Source organism: Vidua macroura, chromosome Z, assembly GCF_024509145.1.
Source record: "Vidua macroura isolate BioBank_ID:100142 chromosome Z, ASM2450914v1, whole genome shotgun sequence".
Taxonomy (NCBI): Eukaryota; Metazoa; Chordata; class Aves; order Passeriformes; family Viduidae; genus Vidua; species Vidua macroura.
In genome coordinates, this window is record NC_071611.1 from 59,345,810 (window position 1) to 59,363,914 (window position 18,105).

General features: G+C 37.7%; 1 protein-coding gene across 5 annotated transcripts; it reads left to right on the plus strand.

Annotated features, from left to right (window-relative positions):
- The first annotated feature begins 21 nt into the window (after window positions 1-21).
- CZH9orf85 (chromosome Z C9orf85 homolog) lies at window positions 22-16,874 on the plus strand. 5 transcript variants are annotated; one of them, XM_054002923.1, is made up of 6 exons: window positions 82-148; window positions 1,309-1,375; window positions 2,410-2,443; window positions 8,247-8,353; window positions 10,470-10,583; window positions 11,388-11,854. In XM_054002923.1, the coding sequence occupies exons 3-6, from the start codon at window positions 2,435-2,437 to the stop codon at window positions 11,563-11,565; spliced, it is 408 nt and encodes a 135-aa protein (XP_053858898.1). In that variant the 5' UTR covers window positions 82-148; window positions 1,309-1,375; window positions 2,410-2,434; the 3' UTR covers window positions 11,566-11,854. The 5 variants fall into 5 exon arrangements, with proteins under 5 accessions (XP_053858896.1, XP_053858895.1, XP_053858898.1 ...); XM_054002921.1 differs by lacking the exons at window positions 1,309-1,375; window positions 2,410-2,443 and adding an exon at window positions 12,201-16,874 and having other exon boundaries at window positions 22-148; window positions 11,388-11,568; XM_054002922.1 differs by lacking the exon at window positions 1,309-1,375 and having other exon boundaries at window positions 109-148.
- Window positions 16,875-18,105: the final 1,231 nt, after the last annotated feature.

The window sequence follows — 18,105 nt, forward strand, 5'->3', positions numbered from 1 at the left end:
GGGCGGGCCCGCGGAGCGGTTCCGGCGTACGCGGCGCCGGCCCGGGATGAGCTCGGAGCGGGGGAACGTGTCGCGCACGCGGCCTCAGCGCCACCAGAACGCGCGCGCCTTCAAGAACGACAAGTACGACACCAGTGCCCGGCGCAAGGTAGGCGGGGGCGAGCCCGGGCCGGCCCGGGGGACGCGGGGCTGTCCCGGCGTCAGAAGCCACCCCTCTGCAGGCGATGGAGCACTTGGGGCTGGAGCGGTGGGAAGGGTTTCTTGCCGAAAGCGTGGACATGTCCCCTTACGGTCTCTGAAGCCATACCCTGTCCCTGTGAGGTCTGGTACCAGGTCCTGATAGGCTTCGGGATCGCGAACGAAGTGAGGCGGCAGTGGATGCCGAGGGACCGTTTTAGGGATGGAGATACCTCAGGCCCGGATCCGCCCACACCAGGCACAGTGCTGCTAATAGAGAATCGTAACGAGATGTTTCACACAGTTGTCACTGTAAGCAAATGTGTAGTGTGAGACTTGAATCATACTTATGACTTGAAAGGACCTAGTTAAGCCAAAGAATTATAAAAGGAAGACTTAAAGGGCTTACATTTGTGCAGTGAGTGCAGCAATTAAATGTTCAGTGGTGCATTATCCATATGAGTTCTTGAAAGGTGTTTGGCCTTCTTAAGGTTTGTGAGTATGTGGTCATAACTCAGAAATCTTGGTGTTTTGAGAGCTTTGTTTGAACAACTTTGCCCCATTACACATAAGTACCTAGCTTCAATCGGCATACTTTTGAGATAACTTTCATGTGTATTTCAATTTATTTTTTACAAAAGGCAGCTCTTCTGGTAAGTTAGATAGAAAGGTGTGTTCGGCTAGTCTATCAGCACTTTTGCTACAAAAGTTATCATCTTCCCTCTGTTGTTCAAGAAGACTGTTTTGTCTTTTTTTGGTTCTAAGCAGGGAAGGGGAAATGGTCTACAATATATTCTTGAAATAAGCTCTGTGCTTTTAGTTTTGGTAACATAATATGTGGAAGGGGCTGAAGAACACGTGGTGTGTCTGAGCAGTAACACCACCAAAGTGGGATGTTTCATCTTGCATGCTAAACCAAGAAGGTGACTAAGACAAAACAGAGGATGAATAATCTAGGAGAGATTATCTGGTGCTATTGCTGTCATATCAATATCCCTTTTTACTGAACCTGCCTGGGTTGTCAAAAAGAGCTGGGAGGAGGGGAACAAAGTAGTCAATTAAAGCCTTGATGCCAAAGAGGGATGTTTGGGTTTTTTGTGAGTTTGTTTTGGTTGTTTTTTTTTTTTTTAGGACTGGTTCTGCAAGTTGAACAGGCTGCTTTCCTGGGATTCTAAGCAGTGACAGTATTATTTGTTGTGTGAGTCACTGCATGACCTCTGATAGAAGAGTATTTTCTATCTGGGTACAAACATTCACACAAAAAATGTCATAGAGACCAGGTCTATCAAAAAAGTTTTCAAAGAGAAACTGAATTCTGGTATATCAGTTTTGTAACTGAAATAATCACTTTAATATCCACATGACTGTTTTTTCTGTTTTTCTTCCCTTTGAAATAATTTATATCCTATAGAACTGGCTACACAATATCATGCACTCAAGAAAATATATTTTTTTTAATGTGGCCAAGGTTTGCTGTGGACATCAACTTGTCTCTTTTCTTTCCATTTCAAGCAAATTATTTCTTTCCTCTCTGTGCCTGCTGGTTTATGGAGAGAGCTGAGTGTGTGGAAGTAGCATCCTGAAGAACGTGCCTCCTATTCTGGGGTTAGATAATGTTTGGTAAGGGGAAAGGATGCATCTCTTTTTCTTAGGGCATCCTGTCATGTACAAATTCAAGTCCTAAGGTACTGCTGTGTTTTAGGAATTATATTCCCCAGTTTAGTGTTCCAACTGAAACACTCTAAACCATGCACCACTCACTCACTTCTCCCTCTACCTCTCTCCCTGCATAGCCCTGGAGAAGAGAACTGGAGGCACAAAAGGCAAAGATCACATGTTCAGATAAGAACAATTTACGGGAAACGGGAAATGAAATAAGGACACAGTCAGAACAATAGTGTAGAAGAGATGGTTCACACACAAGTGTTCACTATGTGGGACCCCTGGCAGTACCAGACCACACCATGCTATGTGACCTGGAAGGGACCCTCCCCCCATTCCTGCAAAATGATGTGATGTGGTGTAGAATAACCTTAGTGTCCTAGCCTGGAAAAATTAACCCAGGCATAGCCAGAACCAGGACAGGGGCACACAGGAGTCATTATAATGATGCTAGCCCCATTTTGCTGTTTTAAAGAAGTTAGACTAGCAAAGATTAAGTGGCGATTAATGTCATTGTTTAGATATGGACTATGCTGAATGATGACACTTTTGCATCTTTGTCTTTTGCAGTCCTGGATGATCAGATATATCATGGATGTTCAAGGTATGATGAGGAAAAGGAAGAAATCATAGAAATTCTATCATAGGGACTGATAAAGGAATGGGGCATACTCCTTTCTACCTCTCATTAGCTCAGTAGATCAAAAGAATGCTTAAAGCTCCTCAAAGAGAATGGATATCCTGTAAATTACTGTTAAACATATGGGGGGGTTTTGTATTTGGCCTGTCTACTGTTGTACACTGTCCAATGCAGTGCTATCTTCAAAGACTGCAAAATGCTTATCAGCTTAAAATTTGGATCCTACTGCAATTGTGCACTGCATTAACAATGTTGAATATTTACTACAATAGCTTCAGGTTGTACAGTGGGTGGAGTTGAGGTAGTTAATTGTGGTGTTATTGCTATTTCTCTTAGCAATACTGAAGCAGTATCTGCAGAGGAAATTGATCTAATAATATTTTGACTTTTCTCTGCTGGTTATTATTATCCAGTTGGTTTTTGGTTTTACATTATCCAGTTGGTTTTTGGTTTTTTTAAATGTTTTGTGCTCTTTGTCTGACAATGACTGTGTCATCCATTTTCTAATCTTAGAGGCTGCAGACATGATTACTTGAGAACATGCTAGAAGATCTATCTGTCTTTGCTCTAATGATGAGTCTTTACTACAGCATTGCTCTTGAGGCTTGTTGAGGTGCAACATCTTTGCAACAAAGTACACTGTCTCTCTACTGTATTTGTGAAACAACTACAACAGTGCTGGAAAAGTTTGCATCTTAGGATAACCTGAAGAAGGAATAGCCAGGACAGGGTATGACACTGTCTTGTTAGTTATTGAATCTTGGAATTTGTTTATTGGTGTTTGCATTACATGGTATATTCCAGAATAGCTCTTCGCAGCACCGAGCTGAGGAATATACATTATGTTATATGAATATATGTTTTATGTAAAGTATATTACATAAGTCATCATGGAAACTGCAGTAGTTCTAGAAATGAAACCAAATATCATTTAGAATTCCATTGTAGTAGGATGGTAAACCACAAAGTGATTCATATTTACATTCAAATGACTGATTGGTTTCTCCATTTCTTTCCTTTCATTAAGATGATAATCCACATTTCCCTAAATTTCAGGGGTTATTACCTCTGAACCTCAGCTTTACCACAGTGTTAATGTCAGTTACTTTTTCAGCCAGGTGCATGGATAAGTCACTTGTTTTAGTGGAAACACTGCTTTAGACTGTGGGAAAGCACTAGGAAGAGAACAGCTGAATGTAGAGCTTAAATGCTGAGTCAGTAATCATATTTTGAAACACAGAAGGGAGATAGAGATAAACCAATGGCCAACTGGAATTGTTAGATAACCATATTGCAGTCTTTTTCGATAACTTTCTTGCTGCAACATAGAGTAGTTTGGTAGACTGAAGTCTACTCTCTAGCCACTCCTGTTACTCTGGGTTCAGAAGTACATTCTGTCTTGGGTTGTAGCCTTTCATGTAGGGAGAATAGGAGCAAATATAACAACTGCTCTGGACTCTAACCCAACTCTGGAGGTGGGGCAGAGAGTGAGAGAAAGAATGTGTGGGTAGGTGCAGGAGGTGTGTCTGGTGTGTGTGTTTATGTGTTTTTGTGTATTTTCCATTCTTTCTGGGGGAGATGGTGAGAATCCTTCCAGTGCTCTCTTAAATGCTATATGCATATGTTGCTTAAATTTTGAAATAGACTTGATGAGAAAATATCTGTAGAAAAAGGAATTTCAGGTAATGCTGGTACAATATGTGAGCAAGTGAAGCTCTGTGGGGGACAGTTTCAGCCTGTGTAATGTGTATTGGAACCCTAAAGTCTGGTATCTCAGTTTCACCTTTGTTAGTCTGCATGACCTGCTTTAACTGCTTAGTAGTCATGCGCTGGACGTCCTGTGGAGTTTTGTTTTTTTTGGGGAGTTCAGTTGTTCAGAAATCCTGCATTCATCCTTGTGCTGCATTTGGCCTTGCTAACTGAAGCAATGCTGCCTGTGTTTCTGACAAGGAAGTTTATGGGTGGCATTAACATTTACACTCAGTTACAGCAGAATATACCACTGATATGTGCTCAGTAGAAGGAATCTGCTTTCAGTAGAGGAAATCAAAATACCCATAGGTTCACACATAATTAGAAGCTTACAAACAGATGGTGAAGCTTCTTTGAAGCCCTGTCATTACATCCTACCTGTGAGCACTTTAATGCTAGTTTTAGCTAGGGATTATTTTGTGTGCCAAGTTAGTAGGTGTAGGTGCATTTGTTTACTTTAATACATTCTGAACTGCTTTTGGCAAGTTGTTAGGTGATTTAATCTTAGGTTATATGAGCAGAGGATGTTGATTCGTTAATGTACAACTGAATGTGCTTATAGTGTGCACATGAAATATTTCATGGCATCCTACCTTAAGGCTGCTTAGGTATGTCTGTATTGCATAACTGTAATTTCCCTGGAGAATGTATAGACATACTGTAAGCACTGAAGGAGTTGCACCTGTCCTTGGAGCAAAGTATGCTAAAGAAAAGAGAGAGCTATTGACTAAAACAGGGAAATGAGCATAAAGAAAACCCCAGAAAAACTGCTGCAACAGAAACATAATCTAACGTGTTGGAGTAGTTTTCACAACAAGAAATTAATTTCAAGCACTACCTCCTATTTGTGTGTGAGGCCCTGACTACCTGCATAAAAGCTGGGTAGAAAAGTTGGAAAAGAATAATGAAGTTTACAGGGCTTTATGTGGGCTGTTGGGTTTATTAATACCCTCAAGGAAAAGCAAGCTATTAAATGAGAAAAAGGAAGAGAATATGAGTTTGTGAAAGCATAAACAATATACAAAATAGATAAAAATGTAAATATTAATAGGAAAAGTAAACACCAGAGGAGTTTATTTGATTTTACTAATGACTTCCCCATTCTGACTGGGAACTGAGAAACAAAAAAATTTGTCTTCAGGTTTATTATGAGAACTTCTCTCACATGCTTTTTTAGCATTTTCAAAAATCTGAAAAAACCAGACTACTCAAATCTTTCATTAGGGACAGCTTTCTTTACTTCTTCAAGTTTGCATTGCTTTTGAAAGTGGTGTGTTATGGGTTATTTTGGTCAGAGGAGATGCTGAATTAAGTGTAAAAACCCACAGTAAATTAACAACTTATTTTAGTAATAGTAGCATTTAAATATCATGCCTTTTTCTTCTGAGCAAAATAAATCTAAAAGACAAACACAAGTTAAACTCTCTAATCACTTTCTTTACATCAATCTATCATTCTCTATTGACTTTCTAAAACAACTGCCTGGTAGGATTGTAAAGTCTTGGTGGCTCTTGTATTCAGATATGCTGAGCCAATGATTAATTACAACGCTCCATACTTGTGGCATCAAAATTGAGTAAAAAATACAGGAGGTTGCTGAAGAGGGGGAAGATGCTCTATGTGTACCCCTTAGAAGGAGGAAGTTAGAACTTAAAGCTGTTGTCTTTCTTCCAGTTTGTGACCTTCTGAGCAGATGAAATATGATTCCTTGATGAGTAGCTGTTTGAGATTTGTGGTTCCTCTCTAGCCCTCTTGTAGCCCCCCTTCTGGTAGTGGGAGGTGCTCTAAGGTTTTTCCCAGAGCCTTCTCCAGGCTGAACAGCTCCAACTCTCAGCCTGCCTTCATAGGAGAGGTGCTCTAGTCCTGTGGTCTACTTAGTGGCCCTCCTCTGAACTTGTTCTGACAAGTCTGTGTTGGGGGAGATCTGAATGCTTATGTGGTGTCTCACAAGAGCAATGTAAAGGGGCAGAATCCCCTCCCTTGCACTGTTGGCCAGATTTATGGGCTGCAAGTGCATGTTGAGCTTCTCATCCACCAACACCCACAAAGTCCTTTTCCTCAGGGTACTCTCTGTCCATTCTCCACCCACCTTGTATTGGGATTGTATTTGGGATTGCCACAGTCCAGGTGCAGGACCTTGCACTTGGCCTTGTTGAACGTCATGAGATTTGTACAGGTTCACCTCTCAGACCTGTCCAGGTCCCTCTATACAGCATCCCTTCCCTCCAGTGTGTTGATCACATCATACAGGTTGGTGTCATTGGCAAACTTGCTGAGGGTACTCTCAATCCCACTGTATAAATGCCTTCTCCATGTCCTGGGTAACCAGGTCTTCTGTATCCTGTATCCCTTCTGAGGGGATCCACATTTTCCCAAGTCTGTCTTTGATCATTGACATGCCTAAAGAATCTTTTTTTTTCTTATCCTTGATGGGAACTTACTGATGATTTTCTTTTCTCAGAAATTTTGCACATTAAGCAATTGTTAGTATTTTTTAAAAAATATCTCCATAATGCATCAGAACCACAGCTTTATGTATTCAATATGCAAATTGAATTCAATTCAGTATGCAAAACCTTGTTTGGCTACTTCTTAATATGTCAAGTCTGTATTTGATCGCTTAGAAAATAATTTTCTTTTAACTGAAGCAGCCAGAAAGCAGCACACGTTCAGTTAATCACACCATAGGAAAACTCATATTGAATTTTAATGAAAAAGTAGATAATGGAACACAAGTCCCAGAGTATAGTTTCACTTGAAAGTAGCTTCTCTTCTGCCATGTACATTTTTGGAATAGGATAAGATACTGTGTATTTAAAGCTTGGCTTGTTGTTTTGGTCTTATGTATTGAAGTAGAGCTTTGTGGAGTAAGAAGCTCTTGTGGGTCACAAAAGCAGGAAATTACTTCAGAAGATGCTGTATTCGAAGAAAATTTTTTTTTCAGTTTATTTGTGAAAGAATAACATCAATTGTAATCCAGATTAATGCAGAATCACTCCTTTTAGATATGCTAAGAAGTAGATGTGTTTTAAACCATTTTAATAATGCAATGTTGATATGGTAGCCATTTTTAAACTATCTTAAAAAATACATTTTTTTATTATATGCATTTTTTAACTGTGAAATTGCTAGTTTTAAATTTCGGAATTAATATGAACACCCATATGATATACAACATTAGTGCTGCCATTCCTAAATAGAGAAGAAATAAAATTAGATTGAGCCTACAAGGACATAGCTTCTTATTTAAAGTAAGAATGTGGTTTGGTACCATTTCCCATCTCAGAATAACCTCTCTTGTGCAAATACTACTGGCCAGTTGACATTTTATATTTCTGAGAAAGCTAAACAAAATATTGTAGGAGATATTAAGGTAATTTTTTCATTGTCTCGAAAATATACCATGGTTTAAGTTACCATTTAAAAAATTTTATCTTAGGTGCCGAGAGCAAAAATGTTTTCCATGAAAGAAGGCTAGGATTAGAGAGAAATTGAATAATTTGAGTACAAATAGTGTGTGGATTCTACTTTGTTGTTATCTGAGGAAAAATCCTGAGACTATTTAAACTATGTTGTACAGTGATAGCTTGAGCAAGAGTAAGTTAAGTGCTAAGTTTTGTAAGTTGTCTTCTTTGGACAAAAGCTGTGTATTTCAGGGCTTATTTCTTCTTTTATTCATTTTGTAAAAATTCTAGAGATGAAAAGAATAAAATACCTACGGTAATCAATTCTCAGCAATATAATAACAGAAAGAAGTACCACTATTAAGATAATTAAAATAATAATAGGAGTATTTATAATAATAATAATAACAATAATCTAGTCTTTAACCTCAAGGTACCGTTTCCATTGAAGAAAATCTCTTGACAAATGTATATGAAAGGCTTAATGCTAATATCAAGCAAACATGTTTATAGCACTGTATCAATCATAAGATGGGTAAAAATACTTTCTAAGCAAGATTTTACTCTTTACAGCAGGAAGTCAGTAATGATTTTTTTTTTAACTTATTCAGAAAATAAATGCTAAGCTTCATGATGGAGTGTGTCAGCATTGCAAAGGTATCTTGGAGTGGCGAGTAAAATTCAGAAAGTACAAACTGCTGTCAAAACCTAAAAAATGGTGAGTAAAAATATTTTTTGTTTATTGTTTATCATGTAGTTTGTGAGCTTTTGGAAAATATTCCGGCTTTGGAAACTCAGAAGAAGAAGCTGCTATTATGCAACATTTTTTAAATGTGCAATGACAACATGTAGGCAATGTTAATTTTGAAATTCATAAGTCTTTTATTTTAAACTTCTGAAAAGAAGACACAGAAGAAAAGTAACTGCTTCCCTCTTTGCTGTTAAAACTGGTTGAACTATGGACCTGTAGGTTTCCCAGACCATCAGTGTCCGCCTGAACAAAAAGTCCTTCCTGAATGTCACAATTTTCTAAGGTCTTGTTTCACATCTGTCTTAAAGGGATCTGCACATCTCTTGACTTCTGTACTTTGCTAATGTTTGCAATACATGCATTTCATTACCTCTTAGCATGTTTTCTCCTTTTCTGTAAGAACCTATAATCCTAAGTAGTAAATGTTGGCATTGTTTGCACAGAGTTCTGTATTGGTTGTTTTTGTATAACTGTATAACAAAGATGATAAATATTTGAACCTATCACAAACATATAAATTATTTTTGTTTTCTGAAGGAGATGCTCTCTGCTTCCTTCTTATTTGCTCAGTTGCAGAGGTCCTTACCTCCTGTGGTAGCAGACACAACCAGTGTTTCAGCAATAAAACATAGAACTCAGAGAAACCACAGCTGGGCTGTGGTGCACAATACAGCCAAGTTTGTCACAGTAGCTTGTATTTTAGTATTAGTAACCAGTTTCACTGTTTCATGTAAAACAAATGATTAGGTAGAAGGCTTGCTGAATAAAAAATAAGCATTCTGGGTACTACAGATGAAGTTGGGTTTTTCACTTTTTCTCAAATAACTATGTGCATCCTATTTTTTTTTTCCCAAGGGAGGAAAGCAGGCAAAACCCCCATGTAAATCAGGGAAGCATTGGACGTAGAAAAAGTGACATTTTAGAATAGCAGCTTATAACAGAATATATGATGTTCTCCCTCATATTTTTGAATAAGGAAGTTGTGCCTCAGAGCATTCTAGCTTTACAGGTGATCATTTCTATGCCAGCAGTACAATGGCTGGGTGAGCCATTGTTCTGAAAGGACAAGACTATGAAAATTTTCAACAAATGAAGCTTCTGGATGAAGTAAAAGTGTAATAGACATTAAAAATGTGACAAAAAAAAAGAAAATTCTTTATATTGCAAAAGATGGGGATGGAGGACTTCTCTGTACCTCAACTTATTTTTAGTTTTGTAACATCTTTAAAATTATGAGTGTTAGTACAACCACAAGTATTTCCTACTTTACTTCTGAGTATTTAATTATTAGAAGTTAAACTATTTCTTAAAAAATATATAAATCTGCCTTGCACTGGTAGAGCCTCTGTTTAGTATGACATGTTTGGGAACAACTTTTGAGGGCATTAAAAATTACTGTCAGGAGATCAGCATGACATGGGGTATATTGTTCTGGTTATGTTCTCCAGATATACAAGGCTTTAGAAATGTCAGCTGAATGTTAAGCCACAGAATTTTGGAAATTACAAGATCTGCAGAATATTATCATATTTTGAAAAAGAATAGCCCAAGCCATCTACTTTATTAGGTTGGGTTTGTTGAGAATACTGTTCCATGCAGGCTTGTGTTTATAGAAAACAAAGTCTAGCACTGACTCAGTTTATACTCTGAGAAGTTCAAGAGAAAGTCATTCCAGTGTTTCAACTGAAAGTTTTTTATTTGTAAAAAAAATGTACTTTTTTATACCATATGCTGCTTTTATCATTAAAACGGAAGTTATGCAATTTTAAAGTAAAAACTTCTTACTGAAATGAATGGAAATGTTTATTCTGTCAAGTTAAATATAAAGTTCTTTATTGAATGTTTCTTTTTCAGTACTTGTTTTAGTAATTTTTCCAGAGAAAAGTAAGGGAGGGGGGTGAACGGCAATGATTTTGATAGTGCTATTTGATAAAACACTGAGTGTTTAATTTGAAACCAGCCTAAAATGTGTTGTTCCTATTTTGTGAGTGTTTGTTCCTTTTTTATATATTGTATTTGAACACAGAATGATTAGTAAGTGTCCACAATATTTTTTTAAAACATATTTTCTTTCTCTTCACAGTGTGAAATGCCTCCAGAAGACTGTAAAAGATCCTTATCATATTATTTGTCGACCATGTGCTGGTAAACTAGAAATCTGTGCTAAGTGTGGGAAACAAGAAGAAATAGTGATTCCGTAAGTAGCTCATAGAGTACATAGTTTCAGTCCTGTATTGATAATTCCCCTTGTAATAAGCCTTGTTTGGAAACTGCCAATATGCTGTTGTACTTTATCCCATATTCTCAGTAATCTCAACATGAATCAGTAGGAGTCATTTTCCTCACTTTCTTCAGGTGAAACCGGAGGTAAAATGCTTATTAATGTTAGTGGGGATGAGACAAAAAAAGTCATATTTGGGTAAGACATTCTAGCACCAATGGGTAAATTGTATATCTTCTTAACAAAGCACTTCAAAATGGGTTTTGATGTAGAGCATCATAAAATATGTGCAAGCTTTACTGTTTGCATTTTGTCTGCCACTTGATGATTCAGTTGAATCATCAGAATTAACAGAAAAACTAAACAAGGACTGATATTGAGCACAGTTACCACAGTACATTTAGCAGGCTTTTGGCTTTTTTACTGGTTGTTCTCTATTGAGCATAATACATAAAACATTGATTTACTAGTTTGTGATGGCAGTCCAGCAGTTGCTTACTTGGTCAAGCTGTTCAAATATTTATTTTTCTTTCTTTACAGTTTTTTCTGTACAGAATACTATTTTATGCATACTTTACTGTGCTTTACTCTTTTATATCCTTCCTATTTAGTGTGAAGTAACTTTAGGGACTTTTATTGCCCTTCTGCTCCTTCTTCCCACCTCCTGCCATCTTCCATCCTATACTGGGATGGAATGCCAGGAAGATATTCTATCCTCTATTCTACTCTTTTTTAAATTCCAGAAGTGGATGGTGATAATATCCTTCTTGCTTTCTACAGGATTGATAAAGGACAAGACAGACCTGACAGTGACACTTCTAAAAATGGCCAAAAGAGCAGTAAATTGAAGGATGAGCTGGATTTTGAAACAAATTTCAGTAGTGCAGACAGTGATGAAGCTTCTGATGTGCTTGAAGAACAATTTAAAAGTATGAATTTTGAAACAACAGAGATCTAAAAGGTTGTGTTTCTGCAAGAGATTATATACAATCAAATATGGTAAACTAGTGCTTGCCCTTAAACTGCTCCAACCCCTGATTAGACATTTAAGGTCCTTGTATGTTAATTTTAGCATTGTGTATGATGATGCATATGGGGATTTGTATTGATACACATTTTTGTGTATTAGGAACAGAATTTCTTTGAAAATATTCAGAAATTCTATCTGTAAGCATAGTTATTTATTTCATACATATAATAACTCCCTGTTTTTATGGAATAAAGCCTCTTTGGGTAATTGTTTGAAATTCAGTATTATGTGACCGTTGGAAGTATTATTGCTACATGGAAATCTACCTGAAAATCTAGAATCTACCTGAAAGTCTAGTCTGTAATGGTTTTCTGAAAGAAGAACTTGTAGCATTCTCTCAATGAGTTTCCAAAAGGAGTCTTACCCTTACACCTGGTGGCTTTCGTTCAATTTTTTTTTCCCCACAAAAAAGAAACAAGTGTGTAAATGCCATCACCAATACAGTTAATGAACAGTTAGAGCTTATTTACTATGTATAAGTGTGCATTACAGATTTGTGACCTTGTTGTAAATATTTTGTAAAGAAAAAACTTGCAGACTTTAGAATTTCTTTTCATTTTCAGAATTCAGAGATTCATCTGGATCTGATGGAATTTTCTCTGATATGAAAAGACTTACATAGTGGAGTGATGCTTATAGAGTTACTCCCTTCCCAGTTTCTATTCTACTGTTGATTAAGCTGTACAAAGAACTTAACTGAAGCTGCAGTAACTGTCTTTACAGGATCTAGGATGGTTTGATTTCTTTTGTACTTTCTTCTTGGTCTTTACATTTAACTAACAGTGTATATATACACATTAACCTATGAAAATATGCTATGCCACATCTGCTTTGGTGCTTTGCCTGTTTTGCAATAGTGAGCATGGAAAAACTTGATTCTCAAACTACATTTTTCAAATGCTCTGTGAGAAAATTCAGCTCTGAGGTTGTTGCCCATCCCTGCCTTGGAATGAAGGAAATAATCATTTGGGTGCAGATAGGCACCCAATGTCTGTCCTGTCAAGCTGGAAAACACCAAAAAGTGTTCAGTGGCAGAAAATTAGATTGTCAGGTATGTTCAGAAGTGTTGGATCTGAAGGTTATCTGAAAGTTTCACTGACAGGTAAGTTCTCCCAACAGGACAGCAATGACATCTGACTTAGTATCACATCTGTTGTCCTGCCAGTTGATGTGAACAAGGAATATCCCATGCACACACTGCAAATGACCAGGTAGGAGAGTGCATAGAAGGAAGTTAATAAGTAATTTGGATTTAGCTTCAGAAAGGGTCTCTCTGAAGGGGAAAACTGAAACTTGGCTTTTGAAAGTGTCATATGTATGGGAAACGTTCTTCCACTTGGAAAAATTTATAATGGCCTTGTTCTTTGTTGAAAGGTGAGAGGAAATCCTGGAAAGACAGGAAAACGTGATGGAACTGGCAGAAGATGTATAATGAGAAAATAAGGGGAAGAATTCTCATAGTGGTGACACAACCTGTCAGTACCAGGAGTGAGCAGAGTGACAGATAAACAATGTTGCAACACAGTGCAAAAATGTTTGTACAAAGGGAAAGTCCTCTGAAGTCTTCATGTCACACTCCTGATGCTCTGTTCGGAGCTGGTACTGTAGCTGATGAACTGTGCTGTGGGTGAGCACAGGTGCAGTGGTCGCTGGCTGGTGTTAGTCCAGCCTATCTGAAGACAGTTTTGGTTCTGGCAAGCCTTCTGTCTTTGGTTGTACCTGTGGCTAAAGGATATACTGTGGAAATAATTTCTGCAACACTGTTTAACATGGTGGTTGTGACTCAGCTTACAAAATGGCAGCTTTGCGAGGGAAAAGGAGTTTGCATTTTACTAAAGATTAGGATATATTTGGAACTGCATTAAGCTATTATAACTCGTACTATAAGAGTTCTGAATATCAGGGTTTAATTTTCTTGTCACTTTTTGAGGAACTTATTGAACAGAGGATAATGCAGGAGTAGGACCCCTTTAAATGCTGATCTTCAGTATAATAATATAGAAATGGAGTATTTTTTAAAAAGGAGATCAAAAGTCATCAAAGATTTTTGAGATCTTCAGGGTAGTCATATAGATGGAATGATTTTTAGAGTTTTTAATTGAGATTTTGAAACCTTTTTGCCTATTCTTTCACAAATAATAATGAATTTGTGTCTATAAACAAGAGGAAATAAAAATACCACAGTGCCTGCAGGGTACTGAGGTGCAGTTTAAACAGTATGACTGATTGGAGGTTTCAGAATTTATCTGGACCTTGCAGTGCCTCATCAAATACATTACTGAAGAAGAAAATGATAGATGTTAATTAGTCATCTGAAGATTACTTGATGCATCACTGGTGATGCAGTGCTGTTGCTGACAGTTGAGTTCCTGTTACCACGTTGCCCTTAGGAGTGTCATTTGGCATGACTCAACACTGAAGTAATTAATTACGTAGTGGACTGCCAGTATGTCTGAGGTGGGCATGCCAGATGATTCTTATTCCACAAGGGGAAATGCTCATCATAGCTGGAGCTGACAGAACTCGACATGCTTGACTTATATATATACATTTCTGGGAATCAAATTCCCATGTCAAGGATTTCTTGAGACAACCTGGATTCATTGCAGTATGACGACAGCCTGATGTGGACACAGTGCTACCTCCTAGTGTATTCCTTAACAATCTTCTCTGTCAAAGTTCACAGGCATCTCTGAGATACCCTATCATCAAATGTTTTGATGGATCAGGTAATGCAAAAAACATTGCCCCATGATTTACTTCCAGTTTTGCATGGGCTGTGCTCTTCTATTCTTGTCTTGACTACTGATTAATGTGTATTCCTCCAAAATACTGTAGTAATACCAGCCTCTGAAGGTTTATAGAACTACCAGTTAATTAAGAAAAGTACAGCTTGCTTTCTCCCTATAATGGGCATGTACTTGGATGTTGAGATGTAAATCATAGCATTAGCAAGGAAAATAGAAGAAAATATAGAAGGTCATCAAATGTGAGCCACCTTGTAAACCTCTAGCCCTATAATTATGTATGTTTTCTTTGTTTAGGAGTTCTCATAAGTAAATGTATGCTGGTGGAAAATGCAAAACCAAGTGCTTATTGGAAGCATCACCCTGACTTACAGAGTTAATGAGGAAAGCTTTGTAAGTGACAGGGAGAGACGCTTTTCTTTATCAGATGTTTAGGGAGCTGCTCATGCAAACTGCCAGCTCACTTAATTCTCCTGCCTACCTTTCATCTGAAAGCTAATACAATTCAAAACTCTTGGTGAAAAAGAAGGTATGAACTCTGCATACATACTCATCACATACAGTGAGTTTGTAAAGTAGGATTCCTAAACTTTGAAACAGTTGAAGTGAGATCTTTCTGTGTCTTGACAATACATTTGCAGACAAATTACCTGTAACAGACTAGAAATAAAATGTTTGACTTACTTCAAGTAGCAGACTTTTCTGCTGGAGTCCCTAAAAATTGTTAAGATGAAATCACAATAAAATTATCTTCTTTTTTTTTCTGAAGTCAATAAGAAAACATGTATTTGTAATAATAGGAGTAATGGTCATAATTCAGTCATCAATAATAATTTGAAGACATGAAAACAGGAGCCAAAGGCATTAAGATTTTCCCGAAAAATCTCTCTTTGCATTTTTCCTCTGATATAACTTCAGAAACCCAAACTGAAGGGATCAGATGAATTCTTATAAGTGCTTTGAAAAGAGCACCAAATAGTTTAATAATTTGCCTTTAAACTGCAACAGAGAAGACTGGGTTTTTATATAAAAACAAAACAAAACAATGTCTATGCCTGTTACCGAATAGCAGAACTCACTTGAAATCTCTCTTTTAAGGACATCTTGAATTTTTGGGCCTCAAGATTGTAGTATCTCTTCTTCTTGCACTTGACTTGCAGTTTCCCTAATCTTATGTGAGCAAGTATGACACAATGTGTCAAAACTGTCTATGAAAAGTATCCATAGTTAAATTATTACAAAACATACCAGCAGTGAAACTTGTAGCATTTGTTGAATAATATGTAGTGGCAAAGCTACATGTGTAACAGTTAGATTTGTTTTTTCTTATAGACCCTCCTGACTATTATGTTCCTTTTAGGGTTATTTCATATCCTTTTACCACAGCCGTTGCACTGTGGAAATTTCCAGCTGGCAGGAGAGCTGTACAGCCTCTGACTGTCAGCAAAAATGTATTACTCAGGATAATTCCCAGTAGAAGGAACATAATTTATGCCAGAACCATAAAACAAAGTGCTCTGCTTTGTAGGTCCACCTTGGAGATGGACTGTGTGGGCTTCATCAGACACAGGGGAAGATGGTAGATCAGCTTCTCAGAAAGAACAACCCTGTTGCACCCACACTACTCAAACCTTACCATGCAAACCCAATACAAAATACACTTGTGAGGTGTATGTGAAGTGAAATAAAGCCATGGGTCTTGGGAGGAAAAGATGAAAATGCGCCACAGTATTTTTTATAGTATTGGGGAAATGCAGAATAATCCCAAAGCTTCCATATCCAAGGAAAAATAAGCCCCATAAAACCAGACAACTTCTATTCTTTTAAGCAACAGCAGATTTACTATTACCTACATGACAAAGATTTTAAAAGTCTCTCTGGAAATGGCTAATATCTCATTCTCCAAAGAAAATAACTCTTCAGTAGCAGCTTCGTCTTCCTAAATATAAGTTAGTGATGGAACCTTCCAAAATGGAACAAGGTTGTACCTGCATTACTTAGAGAAAAGTCATAATACAATCTTTATGCTATAAAACCAATCTTATGTTTTAAAAAGATCACAAGGAATTTGCCTAGAAAATACCTAGAAAGACTCAAGTTGTATTGCCATAATCTTCCCATCTTAGGAAATTGTTGCCTTAAGGTTTAAGGCGTCCCAAAACTATGCAGTGGCCTGAACCTCAGAGCTATGGTTTTCACTGTGTTTCAGCAGGAAGTTTTCCTTTACTTCCAGTTTTTATACAATCTTGAGTTGCATTTGGGTATTAAAAGTTCTGACATTATGAACTCTCCTTTCAAGAAAGAATTGCATTTTGGATCATCACACCTAACTAGTTGCTTTTTTCTCATTCTCATTACTGCTCCTAAGGTCTACAGAGACCAAGTACAGGTACTGGCTATCTATGTTACTTCAAAAATCACAGTAGTAGCTGATTGGTTGTGAACACACCCCCCCCCCCAAAGAACAACAACAACAACAACAACAACAACAACAAACCAAAAAAACCACCACACCCACAAAAAAAACCCAAAAAGAAATGAAACTCAAAACAAAAAATCCAAACAAAAACAATAATAAACAAAACAATAACAACACTATTCCCCCTCCCCCCCCCCCCCCCATTCTGTAGCACTTCTTACCCAGGACATGCTCAGAATGAGTCCTGTTGGGCATTCTTGGCCCTTGCCACTAACGTGTGACATTAATGAGAACAGTCTGTGGTTCTAAAGGAAGGGTAATGCATATGCTTTAGTCTTTAAAAGGAGAGAAGGGCCTCTGTCAAATATCTGATGGTGTCAAGCAGGGTTGTCCAGCCAAGTTTGTCCAAAATGCCATTTAGAGGCAGAGGGTGGGGAGAAGGTGGGAAGAAGGGGAAGAGGGTGTGGCAGGAAACAACTTGTGAGTATGGAAGTACAGAAGTTCACACAGCCTGTACCTGCCTCTCTTCATGTCTGCAGTCTTCAGCTGTCACTGTAGTGTGCATAGAAATAAGTCCAAATAATACACTAGAGCTTTATTGTAATTAGCCTGACACGTTGCTGATCCTTGTCCCACAGCATGTCAACTGAGGTTTTAGCAGGTTCCAAGGAATTAAATACATTGTTGCTGTTTGAGACAGCTTAACTTTTGTTGAAATGAAAGCAATTTAAAGGAGACATTACAACGGACAGTAATTACTGTTTGGTACTTCTTCTCCTGGGGCCTGAATAGAAATGAATTAAAAATACTGATTCCGATTAAGAATCCCACTCATAGAACTGAAACTAGACCTTCACAGTGACAAAACACAGTTATCACTACTTTACCTTTGTAATTTGAGAAACCTTTTAGTGTGATTTTGTTTGGGTTTTTTGTTTGGGATTTTTTAGGGGTGTGGGGATTGTTTTGATATTCTTAACATTAAAGCATTTTACCATTAGTGACCCATTTGAGTGTAGATATTTTCTTCACAGAGCTAATGCTTAAATAGCTCTGAGTTTTGTTAGTCTGCAACTGGGGAATGCATTGTGCCTCAACCTGAGCCAGCAGTCAAGCCCCAGGTAGCTGCTCACTCACTGCCCTACCTACAGAATTGGGGAGAGAATCAGGAGGGGAAAGACTAGAGAACTCCCTCGTGGGTTGAGATACAGGCAATTTGATAGGAAAGCAAAACTCACACAAAGAAACATAGCCAAGTAAGGGATTAATTGACTGCTTCCCACAAGCAGGCAGGTGTTCAGC

Bases quoted from the DNA above. Each gene is read 5' to 3' on its own strand.
- CZH9orf85 (XM_054002921.1), top strand. From the start codon at position 47: ATGAGCTCGGAGCGGGGGAACGTGTCGCGCACGCGGCCTCAGCGCCAC. The intron at 8,354-10,469 runs GTGAGTAAAAAT...TTCTCTTCACAG, and splicing joins CTGTCAAAACCTAAAAAATG to TGTGAAATGCCTCCAGAAGA. The intron at 10,584-11,387 runs GTAAGTAGCTCA...TGCTTTCTACAG, and splicing joins CAAGAAGAAATAGTGATTCC to GATTGATAAAGGACAAGACA.